We start from the raw sequence: 19,636 nt of genomic DNA, 5'->3' as shown, positions 1-19,636 counted from the left end.
ACTATCTATTGTATCACCTGCCCCTCCCTTTTAGATTGTAAGCTCTTATGAGCACGACCCTTCTAATCCTGCATAATAACTACACGTGTACTTTAAGTGGTTAAACAGGTTGTAAAAATCCACCTTCCTAATCAGATGTTATCAAGGCAACCAAGCTAAACATCAGGAAGAACATTATGCAGTGACATGTACACAGCCCCACACCCTAACAACTGGTAAACAGCCCCGTTCAGTTCTAGGTTTTATCGTCACACTCAAGCGTCACTCCTCGGTGACCCGCTTTGCCTTACTGTGCAGATCTTCATGGGACATTCTGTTCATTATCCAGTATTGTGCATACAATTTAAAGTGTAAGTTCACTTTTGCAGTTCAGATGCATTGCACGTGTGGAAAGGTTTCATTTTATCATGCCTGGCCTACAAAATATTAAACCTTTCTATATTTTAAAACTGATCATTGGGGGATTACTAGTTCCTTCAATTCAGTCACTTGTGTGGACCGAAAGTGGTTTTAAACCCCAACAATTAACTTCTCATATTTGCTCTTTTTTGGTTTGTTGAACTCTGGAGGAAAATGTTATTAACCCTTTAAGTGGGACTACCCCATCATTGCAAAGGTTAAGTGCTCATTTTTGTCTACGTGCTAAAACTAAATAGTTACACTCGCCTGAAATGCAGAGCTGACTCCCTGCTTCTCTGGTAACTAAAGAGTGTCTCCTCCTCCACTACACAGATGAGATGTTCCTCAGCTTTCTCATGTCTATACACTTTTATAGAACCTGATGACAAGGACGGGGAGGGAGGCTCTAGGGTCTGGTCTAAGAACAAGCCATCTCCAAGGATCGGGTGAGTATAACTTTTTTTTTTTTTTAGCACATAGACATAAATGAGCAGGTAACCCTTGTAGTGCTGGGGTAGCCCCACTGGAAGCATTAACATTTTCCCCCTGGGGGTTTTAAGTAATTTTCAGGCCTAAAATGTGGAATATAACACGGGTGCAAAAAATGAAAAAGGTCTGTCATGAAGGGGTTAAAGATACCATTGAAAGTGCTTAGTTATATTTGTTTGATAAGTGCAATAAGTGTTGATCCTGCCAAAAATCTTGTGAGCAGATAACTTCCAGTGCCATTGTTCTCTGCTGCACTCTCATCAGTTAGTATGTCCCTATGTTATGGAAATGAGGTGTTCTGTAGTCCTAAAACACTTCCTGTCCCTAGGGTGACAATGTTGCTCCTCCGTAAGTACAGTGTAGCAAATAAGAGTGGTCACTCTAGGACAGGAAGTGTGTTACTGGCAAGATCACAAAGTATAAAAAAGAAAATGCCACATGACAATTCAAATCAGCATTCCATTGCAAAATGACCCAGCAGATCAAATTAAAAAAATGACCAGCAAAATGTTTTTATGGAAACCATGAAACAGAGACTGATGGCGATAGGATGAGTTGATCCATTTGTTTGTTCTGGCAATGGAACGCTTGGTGAAGCTGCAGTGTGGCCAATATTAGGCAATTTTATGACAACTGTTTCTAAAATGTGATCTAAACTGAAGACGTTTTGTAATCGGGCTTTGTGTACACCTGTGATCCTGCCAGTGACACTTCATGTCCTAGGGTGACAACATTCACCTGCTATACTGTATCAATGGAGAAGCAGTGTTATCCTAGGACAGGACTAAAGAATACCTTCCAATAACCTAAGGGGAGGTGTTCTATAGTTACTGAAAAAAGTTCAGCACAGGTAGAGAGCATAGGAAGCTATCAGCTCTCTGGATTTCTGGCAGGGTCTTTCTTTGCACTTACTGAACAGATATCACTTTAAATTAGGGATGTTTTTCCAAAACCAATACCTGGCATTGTCACAAAATGCCCAATGCACAGCACCGATACCGGCGCTTTCCATTTGTATATAGCTTCAAGCTGCCCAGAGGCACTGTGCTTGCTGGGGTCATCACACAAGGCACGGACTCCCCGTACAGCGCAGAATACCAGGGGGCAGGAGACAGACCAGGCACAGAGTCCCCGCATAGCACCAGCTACCAGAAGGCTACAAGAAGACTATGAGCACAGACCCCCCTTCCCCCACACACAGCGCTGACTACCTGAGTGCCACGAGAGAGACCGGGCATGGACCCTCACGCATAGCACCGACTACCTGAGGGCCACGAGAGAGACCGGACACGTTTGAGTAAGTATGGATGAAGTTCCTCCCCCCTCATTTATATTATTATATTGTCGGAGACTATCATATGTGGTGGCTAGAGGATGACGTGAATGGACTATATCCCACATGACTGCTCTGTAAGGTTGGCAAAGATTAACATATGGCTGTTGTTTCCAGATGGGAGTTAAACCAGTTGCATTGAGTAGTGGAGTTTGTCCTGTTAATTACATGAATGACTGGTTGCCATATGGAGGATGACAATTTACTCAATAGAACGGCTTTGTTATTTTACCCAAACAGTCTTCGGAGTTACAGTTCTTCATAATTGCCCTAAAATCATTAGTCTATCGTTTTAGAAAAAAACATCACATGTCCCTTTAAGAAAAAGTATCAGTAATTGGTATCGAGTACCTGAAGGAAAGTACTTGCTCTTGAAAAAAGTGGTATTGGGACATCTCTACTTTAAATGGTACATTTACAAGACCAAAAGTGAGTAAATGAGAGCTTCATTTTGAGGGTTTCCCAACACTGTGGTGTTGATTGTTAAGACTTTAATACAATTTTTTTTTTTTTATTCCCCATTTCTCGGGTAGTATCCAAACCGCTGGCTCCACCCTCCCGTACAGGTGCCGCCATCAGCTAGCCGGCTGCTGTGGAGACACCTGAGCATGCCTGCACCCACAGTTTGACTAACATCAGAAGCAGCCTATGGCTCCTCGGTATCCTTCCGCACAACCAGGAAGTTCAGGGAAGTGTGTGTGTGTGTGTGTGTGTGTGTGTGTGTGTGTGGTAATCGATTAGTTGGCCGATTATTTTTTTCCATTACTCAATTAAATGGGATAAAAATAAATACCATCCTTAATTTAAAATAAAATACACAAATGGGAGTGTTACAAGCAAAGTTTACTTCAGAATAAGACTGCACGCAAAATTTTTTGCAAATGCACTGGAACGCACGGCATCACAGGGCGGACGATCACCCTGTGGGTGAGAGGCGTGTTTGGGGTGCCGTTAAATGGCAATGCAACCCCACCTCGCACAGGAAAATTTGTCAGGCCGACACCGAAAATGACTTATTTTCCACCTTCTATAAAAAAACGTTTTTTAAATAATTGAATTGTAAGCACATGGCACTTGAATAGCTTCAGGTCAGTGAATGTCAGCTGCCAGGGGGAAGGATTCCACAGACGGCAGCTGAACATAAATACAGCTGGTAGTGGGCTGGTGCAATAGCCAGCCTGTTATTGGCCATTTCAAATTACAATAGCAGGATGGTTATTGCACCCGCCCACTGCTTGCTGTGCCTTCCTCCCAGGGTGGGGGAGAGACCTAGGGGATCCAACCAACTAATCGATAATGAGAATAGTTGACAACTATTCTCAATATCGATTAGTTTGTTGCAGAGGAGGGGAGGGGTGTGGGTATTTTTTGACCACAATTCAGAGCATGCATTAAGCCTTTTAAAAAAAATAAAATCATTCATTTTAGAGTGATCTGGTTTTCTGATGTCTTTGAATCTCTCACATGATATATATGCAGTGTCAAGATTTTAAGAATTGTTTTTAAAAAAAATCTAATATGTTTTTTAATTACTTTTCATTTATAATTAAATGCAGTCCATCAGTATTTCTTTCTGGTTCACAATGGAACAAGCAGAGGTAAAGCAGTGTTTAGTAAAAACTGGGCTGTCAGCTAATTGTGATCACCGACTGGCCCAATACCGGGGAGCCAGCATCACCCAACATGTACACTGTGGTTGGTGCTGCCGTGGCATCGACACATGTACAACAAAGTACATTCTATGTGAGCATTCGTGTGTGTGAACTCACATAAAAGACATACACTGGGTACGGCAGGTCTATAGCTCACTTTGCTTTATTACGTCACACTGTGTACTTTATCAGCAAACACTGACAAGGAAACAAGAAAACCATTTACCTGACATATCTTTTCCCAGATCTCATCACAGCCCGCCTTTTCTTGAAAGCTGAGAGCCAAATCATAATTTTCTGCTTCAGACCAAACAATCAGCGTGTCCTGAGAATAAACAATGACATTGATCACTATAGAATATAATCTTATTTAAACCAATACAGATTTATAATATGAGCTTTGATAAGATAGCTAGAGATTTTGGATGTTCAGCACATCATAAAGCCGTTTACTGGGTCCACATGGACACCAAACATAAATGCACATTACAGGTCTACCTTTTAACTAGGCTTTCAACCTTACCACTACATTGATGCATTCCCCAATTTTCGAGAAATACTGTCACCAACTTAAAAAAATTGCAGGTTACATCACAGAAAGTTCAATTTGAATGCTTCCTTGCTGTGTTTTTTCCTTTCATTTACTTGCCTTTTAACATGCTAGAATGTGACTACTCCAGGAGAGTCCGTTCCCTAGTACAGCCCCCTCCTTCCATGTACATCAGAGCCCATTCCTCTTCTGAGAGTCTCTGTGCTGACCCAGCTCCTCCACCTCCCTACATAACCTTTTATGCATCTCTGGGGAAGGAGCAAATGGGGGAAATACTAAAGAGTGACAATCCTGGGGCTGCTAAAATCACATCATAGATGGGGACATCCAGCAGCAGTTTTAGGGCTTGTGGACATCTACACAAGAGGCTTTTACAGACAACTAACCCGCATAAAATAAATTGTGCATATAATCTTATGGAAAATGTGTTGAAATGAAAGTTCTGGTGACAGGACTTCTTTAAACAGAACATATACAGTAGGCAGCAGCAATGAATTGACAGAATACATGCATGATAGGATACAGAACATGCCCCCACATGTCCAAGCTCACTACCTGTGATGGACTACACTCTCAATACAAGTTAGTAAACTAAACATGAGATTGTAGTCCATCACAGGAGTGAGCTTGGAGCGGTGACTACTTTACAACACACACAGGGACCATGGGGAACAATGGTAGCCACCCTCCAGAAGGAAGGACATTGTGTCAGCACCAATTCAGAGATGATTTGAGGATCTTCAGCCGAGAAATAACCAAATCAATTGGTAAGGTACTTGAATGTATTTTGAAGAGTTAACTCTTGTGTCACTGTAAGAACACTGGAGTAGGTAGATAGAGCAGGGCAGTTTTTTGAGGAGAGCTGCCTGCTGCTGCTGGGCAAACCTCATTACCCATCACAGGTCCAGTGCAAGGTGAAAGGAAACTACACTGGCAGTTATAAGAGCAGCTGACTTTGTATACAGCAGAAAATATTTTATTTGCATGTAGAAAACCTTCTACAAAGTGGATGTTAACACAAAAGGAAACCCAAAGCCCAGTGTACACAGGGACCTACTTAAAGGTCAAACTTCACACTTTCCCTTCCTTTCATGAAAACAGTTTACCTATTTACAAGGCTGGTTGTAATGTCACAGAGGTGGGCCACTGATATTTATTTAAGGGCTTGTTCATACCAAGCGCGTTCCAGTAGCAGAGCAGTTACAGACCGGATCAAAACTGCGTCCAATGTATTCCAATAGTATTTTGAGCTCTAGTTCACATTGCAGCGTTCAGTTCCAGAGCATGTTAAAAAAACTGCAGCAAGCCCTATTTTACCTGCTCGGGAATGCTCTGGAACGCATGCAAACGCCCTGAAAGCCTATTTTAAACGGGAAAAAACCCCAAATGGCCCGGAACGCATCAAAAACGCAGTATAACACACTGCACTGCGTGTGCACAAACTCATGCTGATCTGGTCTGCATTTGGTGTGAATAAGCCCTTATAGATTCTTCCACCTTGTAAGACACTTTGAACATTTTATGCTAGCACAAATGTTGCACGCAGTCAAGCCATCCAAAATCCATTATTTATAATGAAGGGAAACCCGAGATTCTCCTCAATATCCACAAATGTTTCTTATTTTGGCTTTTTCTAGCCCTTCCCCTGCTATTTTCAATGTCCAACTGTATTAACTGGAAGGAAATTGTGTATATTTTAGCTCCTGCCACCTGAATATGTTTCCTCTTACCTGCTGCTTCTGATATGCAGTATTTGGATTTATCTTTGATTCTAAAAGCAACGAACCTGAAAAGATACAAAATTAAACATCAAACCATTAATTAAATTACAATGCAAATGTCGAGACAGAGATGACTTAGTGTATCTATATCTAAAACTTTTTTTTTCTATTTTGTATAGAGTGGCAGAGGCTTAAGAAACGGTTCACACCAAGGTCGTGCGTTAATCACATGGTTCCGTACTATTAATATATACGATACCGCGCAAAGCACCTACTGTGCATTAGTGTGGCAGGTGCTTTGCCATTCCTTTAAATGGCACCCCAAACGCACCTCCAGGTCACAATGCACCCGGAGCAACGCACGGTACCAGCCTGGACAGATTTGTTGGTGCCCCTAGAAAAGATTATAAATAATTGAAACATAGTGATATTTCAAAGTGTTTTCTGTACTTATCACACACACGTCTTCAATCTAGTTATCAGTCTATTTATATAGAGAAAAGTAGTCACTCTGCTTTTTGGTATCATCGTGTGCCCCACACTGCACATGGTCTATAATTTTCTCTCTGAACTCCTCAGACAATTCTCTCCTTTGCTTTCTCTGGTCCAACATGTCAAAAGGTAAAGGCTATAAGACGGTCTCCAATCAGCTTGACGTTCCCGTGACTATAGTTGCAAATATTAAGAAGTTTTAGACCCCGTTCACATTGAGCGATTTATCGCGCGGTAATTCCCGCGATATCGCAATCCAATGGGGCAAAGGGTCCTGCTGTCGCGGGTCGTGTGTCGCTACAGAAGGACCCTTTTTGGAGCGGATTTAGCCGCGATTCAAGCTTGCTCAATGCAAGCTTGAACGCGACATCGCGCGGCAAATGCAATGTTGCGCAATATGCAAATCGCGCGACAAACACGCAATTTGAATATCGCTCAGTGGGAACGGGGCCTAAAAGGTCCAAAAAAGTGTAGCCAACCTCCCCAGACGTGGAAAAAAAAAATGTGAAGAGTAGACAGAGCCAGGGAAAACTTTCAAAGAGATACAAGCTGAACTCCAAGGTCAAGGTACATCAGTGATTGATGGCACCATCTGTTGCTTTTTGAAGAACTAAAATCCTATAAAAAAGCCAGACTGGAATTTGCATAAAACGTATACTAACAAACCACAATGTTTCTGGGAGAATGTCTTTTAAACAGGTGAGACAAAACAAAAGCTTTTAGGCTAGTCATATCTCTAGGTTAACAAAGGAAAAGAACACCATACCTACTGTGAAACATGGTGAAGGCTCGGTAATGTTTTGGGGCTGTTTTTGCTTTGCTGCTTCAGCACAATGAGATCGCAAAACTATTTTATTTATTACAGGTATTTATATAGCGCCGACAATTTACGCAACGCTTTACACAAAGGTCCCTATGTTACATGTATACATACAGGGCCAATTTAGACTAACAAGAAAATATGGAGTGCCCAGGGTCAGAAAGCCCTCTCAGTCACGGGTCCTCAAGCAGGATAATGACCCAAAAACCACACAGCTAAAAGCCCCCCAAGCAAGGCTAACAAAAAAGCATTGGACCATTCAGAAGTGACCTTCTATGAGCCTGTTGGCAGATGCAGAAGTCTCAGAATTCTCTTGTTTATAGAGATTGCCTATAAGGCCTCATTCACACCAGAAAAACTGCAGCATATTCGCATAGAGGAGGACAGGGGCTGCGTACTAATCACACACAGCACCTGTCCTTCCCGGGAGCTGCCCGATACGGCCGTGCACGTAGCACGGAGCTGTACGTTCGACCTTTTCCCGTGTGAATGAGGCCTAAAGGTTGTGCAACAAAACAGTGTTATGGATCTGATCATTACTGTCCATGCCAATTATTTGTTTTCTTATTTAAAATATTCTATTGAATCAAAGTCTGCTTTTTACTAAATATGGATGAAGCAACGAAAGATGCCAATTATTTTGGTCAGTTTTAAAGTGACATTAAACCCTCAGATTTTTTAACATAAAACAATACTGTAATGCGTGCCTTACTGTAATCCATGGTAGTTTCCCTTCTCTTTGCTGCTTTTCCTTTTAAATCTATCTCGTCTCATGCTGGGGGAAAACTTCCCTTTGCAGCTGAGTGCCTCTTCCTGTAGTGCTGGCTGAGGTTGTGAACCTTCACACAGACACCATGTATCCATTTCAGAGACAAGGCAGTCTGCTGCAAAACAGAAGTTCTGCCCAGCATGAGAAGAGATACGGATTTAAAAAAGGAAGAGCAGCAAAGAGAAGGGAAACTACCATGGGTTACAGTAAGGCGCACATTACAGTATTGTTTTATGTTCAAAAATCTGAGGGTTTAATGTCACTTTAAATATTTCAGTGAAAATTGCTTTTACGTGGAAAGGTTCCAACAAATGTGCCTCCCGTTGTACCTGCCAATCAGGTTAAGTAACTTGGACCGTTTTCTCATGAAAGCAGAAAAATAGTTCAAAGTAAAGTTTTCAGTCAATAAACAGAAATAAGAACCTCTAAAGAAAAGCTTAGAATCTTCTCTGCTGACCAGTCAGCTGACCTTTTCTGACTTTACATATATAATAAATCGACCATTGCCCGGTCAAATCTAAAAGGCCAATTCTGTGCGTACCGTTTGTTGTGTACTGTAATCAATCATCAATCTGCAGCCATATAATCAGAATGTGGGACTACTAAGTTGTATAAGAACTTGGACACTATGAAGTAAAAAGCTATTAATAGCATCCGAGTTGATGTTTTATAATACATGCCTATGCGGCAGTGTTCACTTCCTGAAGAGACATAGTAAACATAAATGAACAATTCTCCACTCATTAAATCAAAAGGTGGAAAAAATGTCAAAGGCGTGTTTGTACACACAAATTAAAGTGGACCTCAACTCAAAAACGTGAAGAAGATTTCCTACCTTATAGGCGACCATCTGGAAATATCAAATGTGCGTATAGCGTTGCCTATTGAGGTGCGTGAGGTGAGGTTGAACTACTTGTCCAAGGACTAAAGCGGGGGCCGAATCTACTTGTCCCTCATGACAATCTACTTGTCCTGATACAAAAAAAATTATTTTAACCAAAACCGTATTTAGCAGTGCTAAGAAGCGCTTCTCATTGGTCAGTGCCGTCAGGTGACTGCGTTGACCAACGAGTGCTTGCAATTTGCGAGCGAAATTCAGACAACATGGAACAGGTACAGATAGTACACCCGTACTGTTGGAGGGGAAGGACCGTTTGCTGAAAGGTAAGTATGGTGGGAGGGTTACTTTTTCTTTTTAACTATTTAAAAAAAACTTTTTATTGTATTGCTATCACACAGGGAATAATAATCCCCTGTGTAATAGCATTTGGAGGTGACAGGTACTCTTTATTGACCCTGTCACCTCCAACACAGGAGTTCTAGCACAGCACTGTTGCTTGAACTCCTGTGATGGGAACGAGCATCGGCCGCCGGGGACAGAGGCTGGGGGAGGTGACAGAGCCTGTCACAGCTCCACCATGTCCGTAGCAGGGCTAAAACAGTGCAAAAACCACTTGCCCGGCGCCCGGAACTACATGTCCCGGGCATCGGGCGATACGAATTCCACACCCCTGCGGTATTATGGTATGGTAATACACAAGATACATAAAATACATAAGACAGTCTTATTTTCGGGGAAACACGGAAGAAACAAGTCTTCCGCAGCAATATCTCAGCCCATAGGGAAAATGAATATTGCTTGACATGCCAAATTAAGTTTGTCCAATCTATCTAATCATCTTTTTCTTTCAGCAAACAACTTTACAAATCCTGGGCAATACAACCTGAACAGATAAGAAAACAATTCATAAGCAGGGGACACCTTCAGAGAAAACTACATATACCGTATTTGCCGGTGTATAAGACAAGTTTTTAGTCTTAAAAACATCCCCCGAAAATCAGGGGTCGTCTTATACGCCGGGTGTGCAGTATACCGCACTGAGCGAATAACGGCGAGCGATGTATTCTATTAATGAATACAAAGCCTGCCATGATTGGCTCAGTGTGGTATACTGTATGTAGCCGAAGCTACCGTACATACAGTATTACCGCACATCCAGCGGGCTGACAGATTAGCCTCCCTGGCGGTCTGGTTATTTTTTCGTTTTACTTTTAAAATTGCCCCCGGTTCCGCCCCCCTGCGATGTGGACACTTGCAAGGGATGGAACCCGGAAGACGGAGGACACAGCGAGGATCGTGGATAAGGTAAGAAACTGTATTCCCGAGTGTGGCTCGGGGTTACCGCTTATGGTACTGAAAATTAACCCCCGAGCCACACTCGGGAATACCGCCATGGAGGTTAGTGAGTGTATTTAAACATTATTTTGGGCTATACTCGTCTTATACGACGAGTATAGCCCAATACCTGTGTTTTAACAGAAAAATTAGGGGGTCGTCTTATACGCCCAGCAAAACAAATGGCAAACGCACTCATCAATTCGTTACCAGCTTTACAGCAAGGTGCACACGGAAGGGCTTCAAACAGTAAAAAGTTTCCAGGCACACTCACCGGCCAGCATGCAAAAGCATGCAATGTTTTTTTTGCATGCTGGCAAGTGTGCCTGGAAACTTTTTGCTGTCTTATACGCCCAGTCGCCTTATACGACGGCAAATATGGTATATTATATAGATCTTCCCTGTAAATTATGAATTTACCCTCCTCTCCCTATTCATCAACAGCAGGTCTAAGTTCTCGAAGTCTACAGCGGTGGTATAAGTGGTACGATGCTTAAAAAGTCCATTCAGGAGCAAAGTAACAGGTTCGCTTGTAAGAACAGCACATCACGCACTTATACCGAACTCCCCTGTGTTTTTAATGCCTATTCTACCTTCTAATGAGCACTAGAGTAGCATCTGCGGGGAGCAGTGGCTGACAGCCACTGCTCTCTGCAGGGAAAGAGACCATGAGCTGAGCGATCAGAGGTCACACGATCGCTCTTAGTCTTAGAGCCGGTTTGTAAAAGCAGCAGTGTTCTACGTTGGCTATTAGGAGCCAGGAAAATATATTACAGTTCTTTATCTAGGTCACCCTCCTACCCATGCAACAGTTTTCAGGCCTGCCGACTGGCTGCTAAGCATCAGGCAGCGCATTCTGGAAGGAGATCACATGCTCCCGCACTCCCATAAGCACTGGGGATTTACCAAAGCCTCTGACAAAGCAATGGATCGGTGGGAAAAGCGCGATACGGTTGACTATCGCTGGTCATACATCGGTAGAATTTTGTTTCAAAATTTTTTTTTTTTAAACTCAATTTCCTTGAAGTCAATGTGGTCAAATCAGCGTTCATTTTCAACCACAGAGACAAAATATAAATGAATTGAAGGTGCTGCATGGACATTTTTTCCCAAAGGAACGAAATTCAGTGAATGTGTGTTTTTTTTTTGTTTGGAAACTCCATTGGTTCAAAATTGAATGTTAACCCCTTCGTGACTGACGACGTATGTTAACCCCTTCGTGACTCCTACGGGCCCGGGACCGGCGATCTTTGTGTCCGCGGGGAGCTGGGGAGGAGGTCGACGAACTTCCGTTCATCGATCCCCTCCCCGTTCTATGGGACCGGGAGCGATGCAGATTGCATCACTTCCGGTCCCTGGGCTGTCAGTTCTGGGCTCCTGCAGCCCAGCTATAAGCTATTGAAGTGCGATCTGCACTTCAATAGCTTATTTCCAGTGTAAAGGTGACACTGAGGGTCTTTTGGACCCCCAGCATCACCTTAAAGAGGACCTGTCACCACCATCTGCTATTACATGGGGGGGCTTGCAAGCCCCCCCATGTGATAGCAGTCAAAGTAAAGTAAAAAAAAAAAAAAGAACAGTTTTTAAAATTAAAATGAAATAAAATAAATCTAATAATAATAAAAAAAAATTTAAAAGTCCCCCGCCCCCGCGAGCACGCGCGTCGCCACGTAAACACGCGTCGGGTGCGCCTACGCATGAAAACGACGAACGCGCTACACATGTTGGGTATCGCCGCGCACGCCGGAGTGAGAGCAATAATCCTAGGGCCAGTATTTTGGGGTATCTCTAAATTGATGACCTGTGGGGGCTTTTAAAGTGTCTTTTATTGACTTTTTGGGGTACTGCAGTTTTTCGCCGTTTCACGGTCGCACGCAATCTGTAAACTGGGCATGTTGGGTATCGTTTTACTCGTTGTAACCTCATCTTTTATATTTCATTAAAAAAATTGGTAATTTGTTGTGTTTTGGGGCATTTAATTAAATTTGTCACTAAATTTTGGGGTTTAATAAGGAGTTGCGCTAATATTGCGCAACATAAAAATTTTCAACTACCACCATTTTATTCTATAGGGTCTTGGCATTCAGAAAATATATAATGTTGGGGGGTTTTACGTCATTTTCAGGCCTAAAATGTGGAATATAACATGGGTGCAAAAATTGGAAAAAGGGCCTCAGTCATGAAGGGGTTAAAATAAAACGACATTCCTGAGGTCTCTGATGGCGTTATCGAATGTTTTGAACGAAAATCCTTCCAGAGTGCGGTCAGCTTATCAGTGGGCGAGGAAAGTGACTTCTCTAGAACAGAAACTTTAGCTTACCTTATCCTTTGAATACAACAATGGATGCGTGTTTTTTTACTTAAAAGGAGAACTATGAGGTGAGTGAAAATCACTCAGCCTCATAGTTCGAGCCGACGTGTGACAATGAGACTGTCACACGTCAGCTCAATAGATCGGGAAGTGAGCGAACACATACCGTCGCTCGCTCACTTCTCGATCCTGTCCCTGCAGAGAGCTATGACTGTCACTCACGGCTCCTCGTAGGGATTCCCCCCCCCTGCCCACTCTGATCCTCCAGCGCTGACTGGCGGAACGGACAGGGGGCGGGTACAGGTGGCTCTGTCTCTAGATAGGCAGAGCCAGCTGTCAATCACGCAGCTGGGTGGATCACAACAGTAATGTCGGGATCCGTCTCGGCTGCGGCGTCTCAGTATATCTCCAGCTGTAGCTCGCGGTATACTGAGCTTTGGGTGACGGGAGGACGCTAGTTTGTGTCCTCCCGTTACCCTCAGGAGAACTATGGGGAAAAGCCCTGACCCCATAGTTCTCCTTTAAGGATCAGCCTCAAGTTTTCCCCCATCATAAGCCGGCCATAAACCAGCGGAATTTCATTTAAAAATGCTCCTTTTTGGAAAACTTTTGTTCGACTTTCTAATGCTTACTGAGGACTAATCAGTCATTTTTAGGAAAAGGCTCGGGATGGAAACATTTTCCCGTTTCTTACCTGAATGAAGGGAATTCTAACAATAAACATGATTCCATTCAAGCAGCAGGTATTCAATGTAACCAGCAGGAGATTCCTCGATCAACGCTCATAAGCGTTCATAGGCGAAAACCGTTCTATTTTCTACGTTCGGCCAGAAGGTTGAACAAAGAAAATAGAAACATGTATACCCGACTTTATTTTGGATAGAGGGATGGCAGAGTACAATGCATACAGCATGGGCTTCACATGCAAGCTCCCAAAGGAACACAGAAGGGGAATTATCTAAAATGAACTTACCACGAGGCACCATGATGGCTCCCCCAGGAGCCATCTCGGAGTACAGAAAGTCATGTGTTCATACAGTTACTGAGAACAAGTGACCACTTATGAGGAACATACCTGCAGTAAGCACCCTGGACATACACAAACACTCCACCATCAGCTAATTAGAAAGTGCTTTCCTTCCAGGTATACCTTCTAGAAATAGACAAAATGTATGTTACGCGTGTTTTTCCTGCACTGCCATTGAAGCCTAAGGGAGCTAAAGACACACTATGTAGCGCCATCATCTTTCCAAAAATTGTGCTGCCGAGGTGTAAACGGGCACCATAGAGAATAATGTGATTTACACTGCCATGAATTGTAGAGCGACTGCAGATGCGCAACACCTCACGCTAGTGTGAACGGGGCCTCAGGGCCCTTCACACGGCCATGCATGCAAAATGCTGTTTTACGCCCCTTTCACACGGGCTGATCCTGATCAGAGCAGTAAGGAGCAGATGTCACAACTGAAATGGACAGACCCCATGTTGCTCTATAGGGAATCGGATGTTAATGGACATGTGTGTTACTCCCGATCCGGCACGATCAGTTCAGACGAAAAGGAACGCTGTTCTGTTTGTTTTTCCAGACCTGGACGGCGCCCGGGGTAACCGGGTGTAAACGCACACAAGGCTGCCCATAGACTTACATTGGGCATCCGATCGGGCCCACTTAAAAATCCGACAGGTGAACCCAATCGGACCAGCCATGTGAAAGGGGCCTTAGTGTGAAAGCCACTATCAGTTTTGCCATGCTATGAGGGAGCAGTGTGATGTGGTGAACCCGGTGCCATCCAGGGCACTGCGGAAACATACAGCATATCTCCATTTTTAAGCACATCACACCATCATTGTGTTGTGAACAGGGCACATAGAAAACAAATATTGCCCACGTGTCCTTTGTGGTGACTTGCATCGATCAGGTAATGAAACACACCAGTCACCTCAGAGTGTAAACGGACCCTTAGGCTCTGTTCACACCTATGCGTATCGAATATGCGCGTTTCCGAGGGCTACTTGGCTGTATCCAAGTGGAAACTCGCTACAAAAACGCCGCAAAGAAGCTCATGTACCTGTTCAGGCATAGGCCGTTTGGTAGCGCGTTCAGACGGGCTGAAATACGGCAAGGTGTGAACCATACCCATAGAAAACAATGGGATTTTCATGTTTGAGCGTTTTGTAGAGCGTTGACAGGTGTACAGGTGTGAACCAGGCCTTATACTTACCTTCCTCCTCACTGTATAGTCTGGTCTCAAAATCTTCAGCTTCAGGCCTGGGGTCTGGGCTGACAAGGGAAGATGTCGGTGGAGGAGGGTCAGGGAAGATGTCGGTGGAGGGAGATGAGGACAGGCACCCCAAAAAAAAATCAGTGTTACCACACTTAGAATGCAGTACCACTTTAAACACACTGGAGGAATGGAGTACATTTTGGGGAACAGTGGCACATTTAGCACAGTGCTCCCGTAGAGAGGCTCTTCCCTGCACCCCTCCAACGTGCATGGATAGGCACCCCCCTAACAAACCACAACCTCCAAAAGAAGGGCCGTTTTAGAGCAAACCAACGGGCCAAGTGATGAGGAAGCAATGTTCAAGTAATGGCACGCCAGGACAAGGGCACCATTTGTTTTATCCAGTATGGAGAAGAGCTCATAGTCACAAACAAGCTTCAAAAGAAAGAAAAAGGAAAAAATAGTTATGTTGAAAACACGCCCAGTGCAAAGCTGGCCATAGACACTGCGATTTACGTTCAGGATTTTTTGTTGCTGCCAAGAACCCTTTTTGGATTCTAGCTCAAATACCCCGTCACACACAGACCAATGTCGATTCGTCAATGGTTCGTTAGCAATACTAACTCACCGAATTTCGGCGATCGGCAGAACGGATTTTCGTTTGGGCACGTGCAGTGTTCATGCTGCAATCTTTTTCATACAAAAACGCCACTAATCCATCCATTTTCGGACGATTAGAAAACGATTTTGCCAGCCTCACCCGTCGAGACAAAATCGCTGGGTTCCCATCAACCGATCGATTATTGATAGAAAGACCATTCGTGGTATCTGTAGATCCTCAACAGCTGGAGGGCCCCAAAACATGGCACGGTTTCTCATGTAACAGAACCCTGAGGACCTTGGGCATGTCTAGGCTTCAGGCTTCTCAGCAGCCTATGGGCACTCAAGGACACTTTGGCTTTCCGGCCCTCAGTAGCCAGCTGGCTTTACAGTTATTTCCATGCCTAGAGGGTACCCCCGGGGCAATAAATACTTAGAACACAGAGGGAACCAGTATATGCTGAAATGCGAGTTCCTCAGCAACTAGTGGGTTCTGAACATGCTGGGAGTTCTTGTTCCTTAACACCCAGGTAGGGCGTGCGCTAAGGACCCCAGGGCTCACTGGGACTTTTGGTTCCTCAGCTCAGCAGTCAGGAGACCCAGGGAACACAACTTTCAGATCTCAGCCCAGCAGTTAGAGAGCCCCAGGACTTTTGGTTCCTCAGCTCAGCAGCCATGGGTGGCCCAGGGAAACCTAGACCTTTGGTTCCTCAGCTCAGCAGCTGGAGGGCCTTATGGTACGCTGGATCTTTTGGCTCCTGAGCTCAGCAACTGGAGGGCCCCATAGCACCTTGGAGTTTATGGCTCCTGACTCAGCAGCTGAAGGGCTTTAAGGTCGCTGGATCTTTTGGATCCTGAGCTCAGCAACTGGAGGGCCCCATAGCACCTTGGAGTTTATGACTCCTCACTCAGCAGCTAGGGGTCTTAAGAACACCCTGGGACTTGTAGTTCCTCAGTACTGGAGGGCACCATACCAAGTTGGATTTGTGGCCCCAGAGCACACTGGGTCTTATGGTTCTAAAGCTCAGCAGCCATGGGACCCAAAGACTTGCTAGAACCTGTGGCTCCTTAACTTCAGCAGCTAGAGGGGCCCTAGAGCACCCTGGAACTTGTGGTTCCTCAGTGCTGGGGGGCCCCCATGGCACACTGGGTTTTTCAGTCCCTTAGTTTAGCAGCCAGGAGATCTAGAGCACGCTGCCATTTGTGGCACCTCACTCCTAGAGGGCCCCAAGGCACGCTGGGCCTTTTAGTTCCTAAGCCTAGCAGCCAGGAGGCCCAACGCACACTGGGACTTGTAGTTACCCAACTCAAAAACCCTCTTCACCCGGTACTAGTGTAGATAGCCCTTTCCTCACCGTCAGACTCAGCCCGGACCAGCAGAGACATCCCCTTCAGCCTGTCCACGTAGGTGGACGACACATGGCCGGTGCCCCGGTCGTCCCATTGGCGGTCCTCGTTCAGAGTGTAGACCTTCACCCTCCGCCTGGTGTCAGACATGATGGCGCACTCTTCTCCACCCGGCAGCGCTCTATTCCCGGCTCCCCCCGCCGCCGATCATGGCTGATGGTATCAGAGCGGACGATTCCTCGGCTGGCTTCTCTTCTCCCCGATCTCCTTCTCCAGCCTCCTCCGACCTGCTAGCAGATCACACAGCCGCCATCTTGTAACCCGATTCTCTCCTTTCTCTTCCTCCAGCGAGAAATGGAACAGGTTGGCCGGGCTGGCTTGGCAGGGGCTACGGCGTCGCTCGGGGGCCAATATTGTCGCCTGTGACTTCCGCGAAACGGCGAGCGCCGGCAGGGGGCGGTGTCAGTCTCCGCAGCTAGCGGAACAGGGGAAAGCAGCGGCCATCTTTGGTGTGGGGAGAGTTGTTAAAGAGAACTTCGTTCTCACCTTTACACAGCAGTTGTGTGGGCTGATACGTGGATTATACGTTATTAAAAAATATTGTAAGATCAGTAACGATAGGGCAGAGGTGAGCAAACTCCTGCCCTTCATCTGTTGTTGAACTACAAATCCCTTGAGGCATTGCAATTTTCTCACAGCCATAGGCAGGGCTCCCAGAGTCAGATGCGTCATGGGATTTGTAGTTTCACCACAGCTGGGGGGCTGGATGACCCTGACACTGCTCCTCTGATGACTGCTGTCTGGTCATGGACTCATAGGTTACGTAACACTATCTCTCCAAGTCATCTTTATTTGGCTGAGCCCATACAATACAAATCCCGGAATGTTCTCCTCCCAAAGACAGCCACATCCCTAGAAGTCAGTTACTGTAGGCAAGTAAACGCCAGTAATTGCATACTGCTACACATGCGTATGTAATTCCTTGGATGCAGGTTTCCTAAGTCCAGGGATTTACGTCCGTATACATATACGACTGTATGTAAGTGTTGGGGTATACACACAAACAGCCATTCACTTATATGGGAGGCTGTACACAGCACCTGTGGCAACCTGGTGCTGCAAAATACACCAGCATTTACATTGCATGGCAGGGGTGGGGGTGGGCAAACGCTGGCCCTCCAGCTGTGGTGAAACTACAAGTCCCATCATGTCTGTGGCAGTGATAATCTTGCAATGCCTCGTGGGATTTGTAGTTCCAGCACAAATGAAGGGCCAGAGTTTGGTTTGCCTATCCTTGTTGTATGGGTTCAGCAACCTGTGGGCATGAGCCCATAAAGTGAAACTCCAGCTTCCGCCACTTCCCCAACCTGGGAGACCAATGTTGCTTAGGATTGCCACCTGTAAGGCACCTTACTGGCCTGGCAGGCAAAAACAAGACTTAATGCCAATGTTATTAATAGGAAAATTATTATAATGTCGATTTTTCCCTCAAAACAAAACAACCTTAGCGGTGCTGGATTTTGGAGAAGTAAGTTTGCAGAGGAGAGAGCCGGTGATAGGGCGAGTTTTGTAACAAATGCCGCTTTATACATTTTTAAACATGCAGTAAATCACTAAGCCGTTTGGTCCCGGTCCTCATATAAACTCTTCAGTTGATACCTGATGAACCCAGAAGAACTAACTGGTGTGTTGTAATAGAACACAGAATAGTTGTAACTTTGAAGTTCAGCTATTCTGTGTTCTGGAATGGCAGAAAGTCTCCTCAGCCATCTGACACTGTACTCCTGGCTAATGTCTCACACCTGCTCAAACATAAATGCACACACGCTATAGGTTGATGGACTTACGTCTTTATTCAACCTCAAATACTATGTAACTATGACCGGAGGAAGCAAGGGGAAGACCAAGAAAAAAATATGAATCACCTTATCACAGAGCCGCGGTCTCTCTCTCTGCAATGTGAAGCTGCTGCGCGCTGGGTCCTCACGCCTGAGGCCCCCAGGGCAGCCCCATGATTGCCTGCCAGGGCAGCCCCACGTAAATCTTTCATTCGCCGGGCTCACTTGTCACTGCCCGGCGCCCCCACCCTCCCAGCTCTGCACCCGGGGCAGTCGCACTGGCTGCCCTCGGTTGTTACGCCACTGATGCAGGGTACCAATTATTTATTTTAAAGTTCCACTTTAGAGAGACTGTCGCCCAAAAACAAAAAAACCTAACTAAACTTTTGTGCAAAAAGACTTTTAATACTTACCTCCCTGGCATGGTGAGCCGTCATGTCGTTGTCTTCAAGAGCCATGGCCTCTGGCAAAATCCACATTTCCTGGTGTGTCAGATGCCCCTTTCCCGGACCCCTGTGTTACAGTAAGCAAGTGTGCTGCCAAAGATCTTGAAGACAGTGAAGTTCGACATCACCCAAGATCGGAGAGGTAAGTACTAGGGGTCTTCTTTTACAGGAAGCAGCTTCCATATCTCCATTCACAAAGGTTCACTTGTGCCCAACCTAAGGTTCAGTGAACATCTGTGATGGGAAGGGTTATAGGCAAAAATGAACCACTAAAAATATTTCCAGGGGCAGGCACAAAAGAATAAGGGCGCTAAAAGGGAACTTTGTCCATTAAGTTCTGGTTCACACCTAGGCAATTTTGAGCAGTAGGAAAAGCGCTTTTAAAACACCCAACACAAGAAATGCCATTATTTTCAATGGCCCCTGTTCACACCTGAGCAGCAAAACGCCAGCAGGAAACCGCCAAGC

General features: G+C 45.0%; 1 protein-coding gene across 6 annotated transcripts in view; it reads right to left on the bottom strand.

Moving 5' to 3' along the window:
• The window catches only part of PPP4R3B (protein phosphatase 4 regulatory subunit 3B), a 39,496-nt gene extending 22,189 nt beyond the window's left edge, over positions 1 to 17,307 (bottom strand). For all 6 annotated transcript variants that reach the window (XM_018576646.1, XM_018576647.1, XM_018576648.1 and 3 more), the window contains exons 1-3: positions 16,893 to 17,307; positions 6,154 to 6,209; positions 4,100 to 4,198 (exon numbers count right to left, since the gene is read on the bottom strand). In XM_018576646.1, the coding sequence (XP_018432148.1) occupies positions 4,100 to 4,198; positions 6,154 to 6,209; positions 16,893 to 17,034 (297 nt within the window). In that variant the 5' untranslated portion in view covers positions 17,035 to 17,307. The remainder of the gene's footprint in view (positions 1 to 4,099; positions 4,199 to 6,153; positions 6,210 to 16,892) is intronic.
• Between the last annotated feature and the right edge of the window lie 2,329 nt (positions 17,308 to 19,636).

The sequence above is a fragment of the Nanorana parkeri genome, unplaced genomic scaffold, assembly GCF_000935625.1.
Source record: "Nanorana parkeri isolate BGI_ZX_2015 unplaced genomic scaffold, ASM93562v1 scaffold72, whole genome shotgun sequence".
Taxonomy (NCBI): domain Eukaryota; kingdom Metazoa; phylum Chordata; class Amphibia; order Anura; family Dicroglossidae; genus Nanorana; species Nanorana parkeri.
Note: the sequence above shows the minus strand (reverse complement) of the source record. Positions and strands in the feature narration are given on the sequence as shown.